Source organism: Penaeus monodon, chromosome 23 (assembly GCF_015228065.2).
Source record: "Penaeus monodon isolate SGIC_2016 chromosome 23, NSTDA_Pmon_1, whole genome shotgun sequence".
In the NCBI taxonomy this organism is placed as follows: Eukaryota; Metazoa; Arthropoda; class Malacostraca; order Decapoda; family Penaeidae; genus Penaeus; species Penaeus monodon.
Genome location: NC_051408.1, coordinates 37,180,894 through 37,181,212, shown reverse-complemented (window position 1 = coordinate 37,181,212; position 319 = coordinate 37,180,894). Strand labels below are relative to the sequence as shown.

Genomic DNA, 319 nt, shown 5'->3' with positions numbered 1-319 from the left:
CATTTCAGATAATTATTTTCCCGCTTTCTTCTTTTCTTCATCTCCATTTTCTTTTCACAGTACACCCTACCTTCTTCCAGTTGGCTCAAGTGATTCTGAACACAGTCCATCATCTTGTCATTTATTTTACTTTGGTAGAGCGTTATGTCGGGCGTGCACGCACCTGGAAATAATGAGACATTTGTTAAAAGCTGTTCGAAATTTATTCAAGAGGATTTAACATATTGATTGTATGTGAGACCTCACTCACATTTTCATAGGAATGCACACTTTCTCTCTTCTTATAAAGTCACTGTGTGTTGATTCCAGAGGAATCAAC

The 319-nt window shown here is 37.3% G+C and overlaps 1 protein-coding gene across 1 annotated transcript in view; it reads right to left on the bottom strand.

Moving 5' to 3' along the window:
* LOC119588230 overlaps nucleotides 1-319 on the bottom strand; it is a gene marked incomplete in the record, with an annotated part of 18,655 nt that overhangs the window by 1,347 nt on the left and 16,989 nt on the right. Inside the window, 1 exon segment of the mRNA XM_037936930.1 lies at nucleotides 71-163. Within this exon segment, the coding sequence (XP_037792858.1) occupies nucleotides 71-163 (93 nt within the window).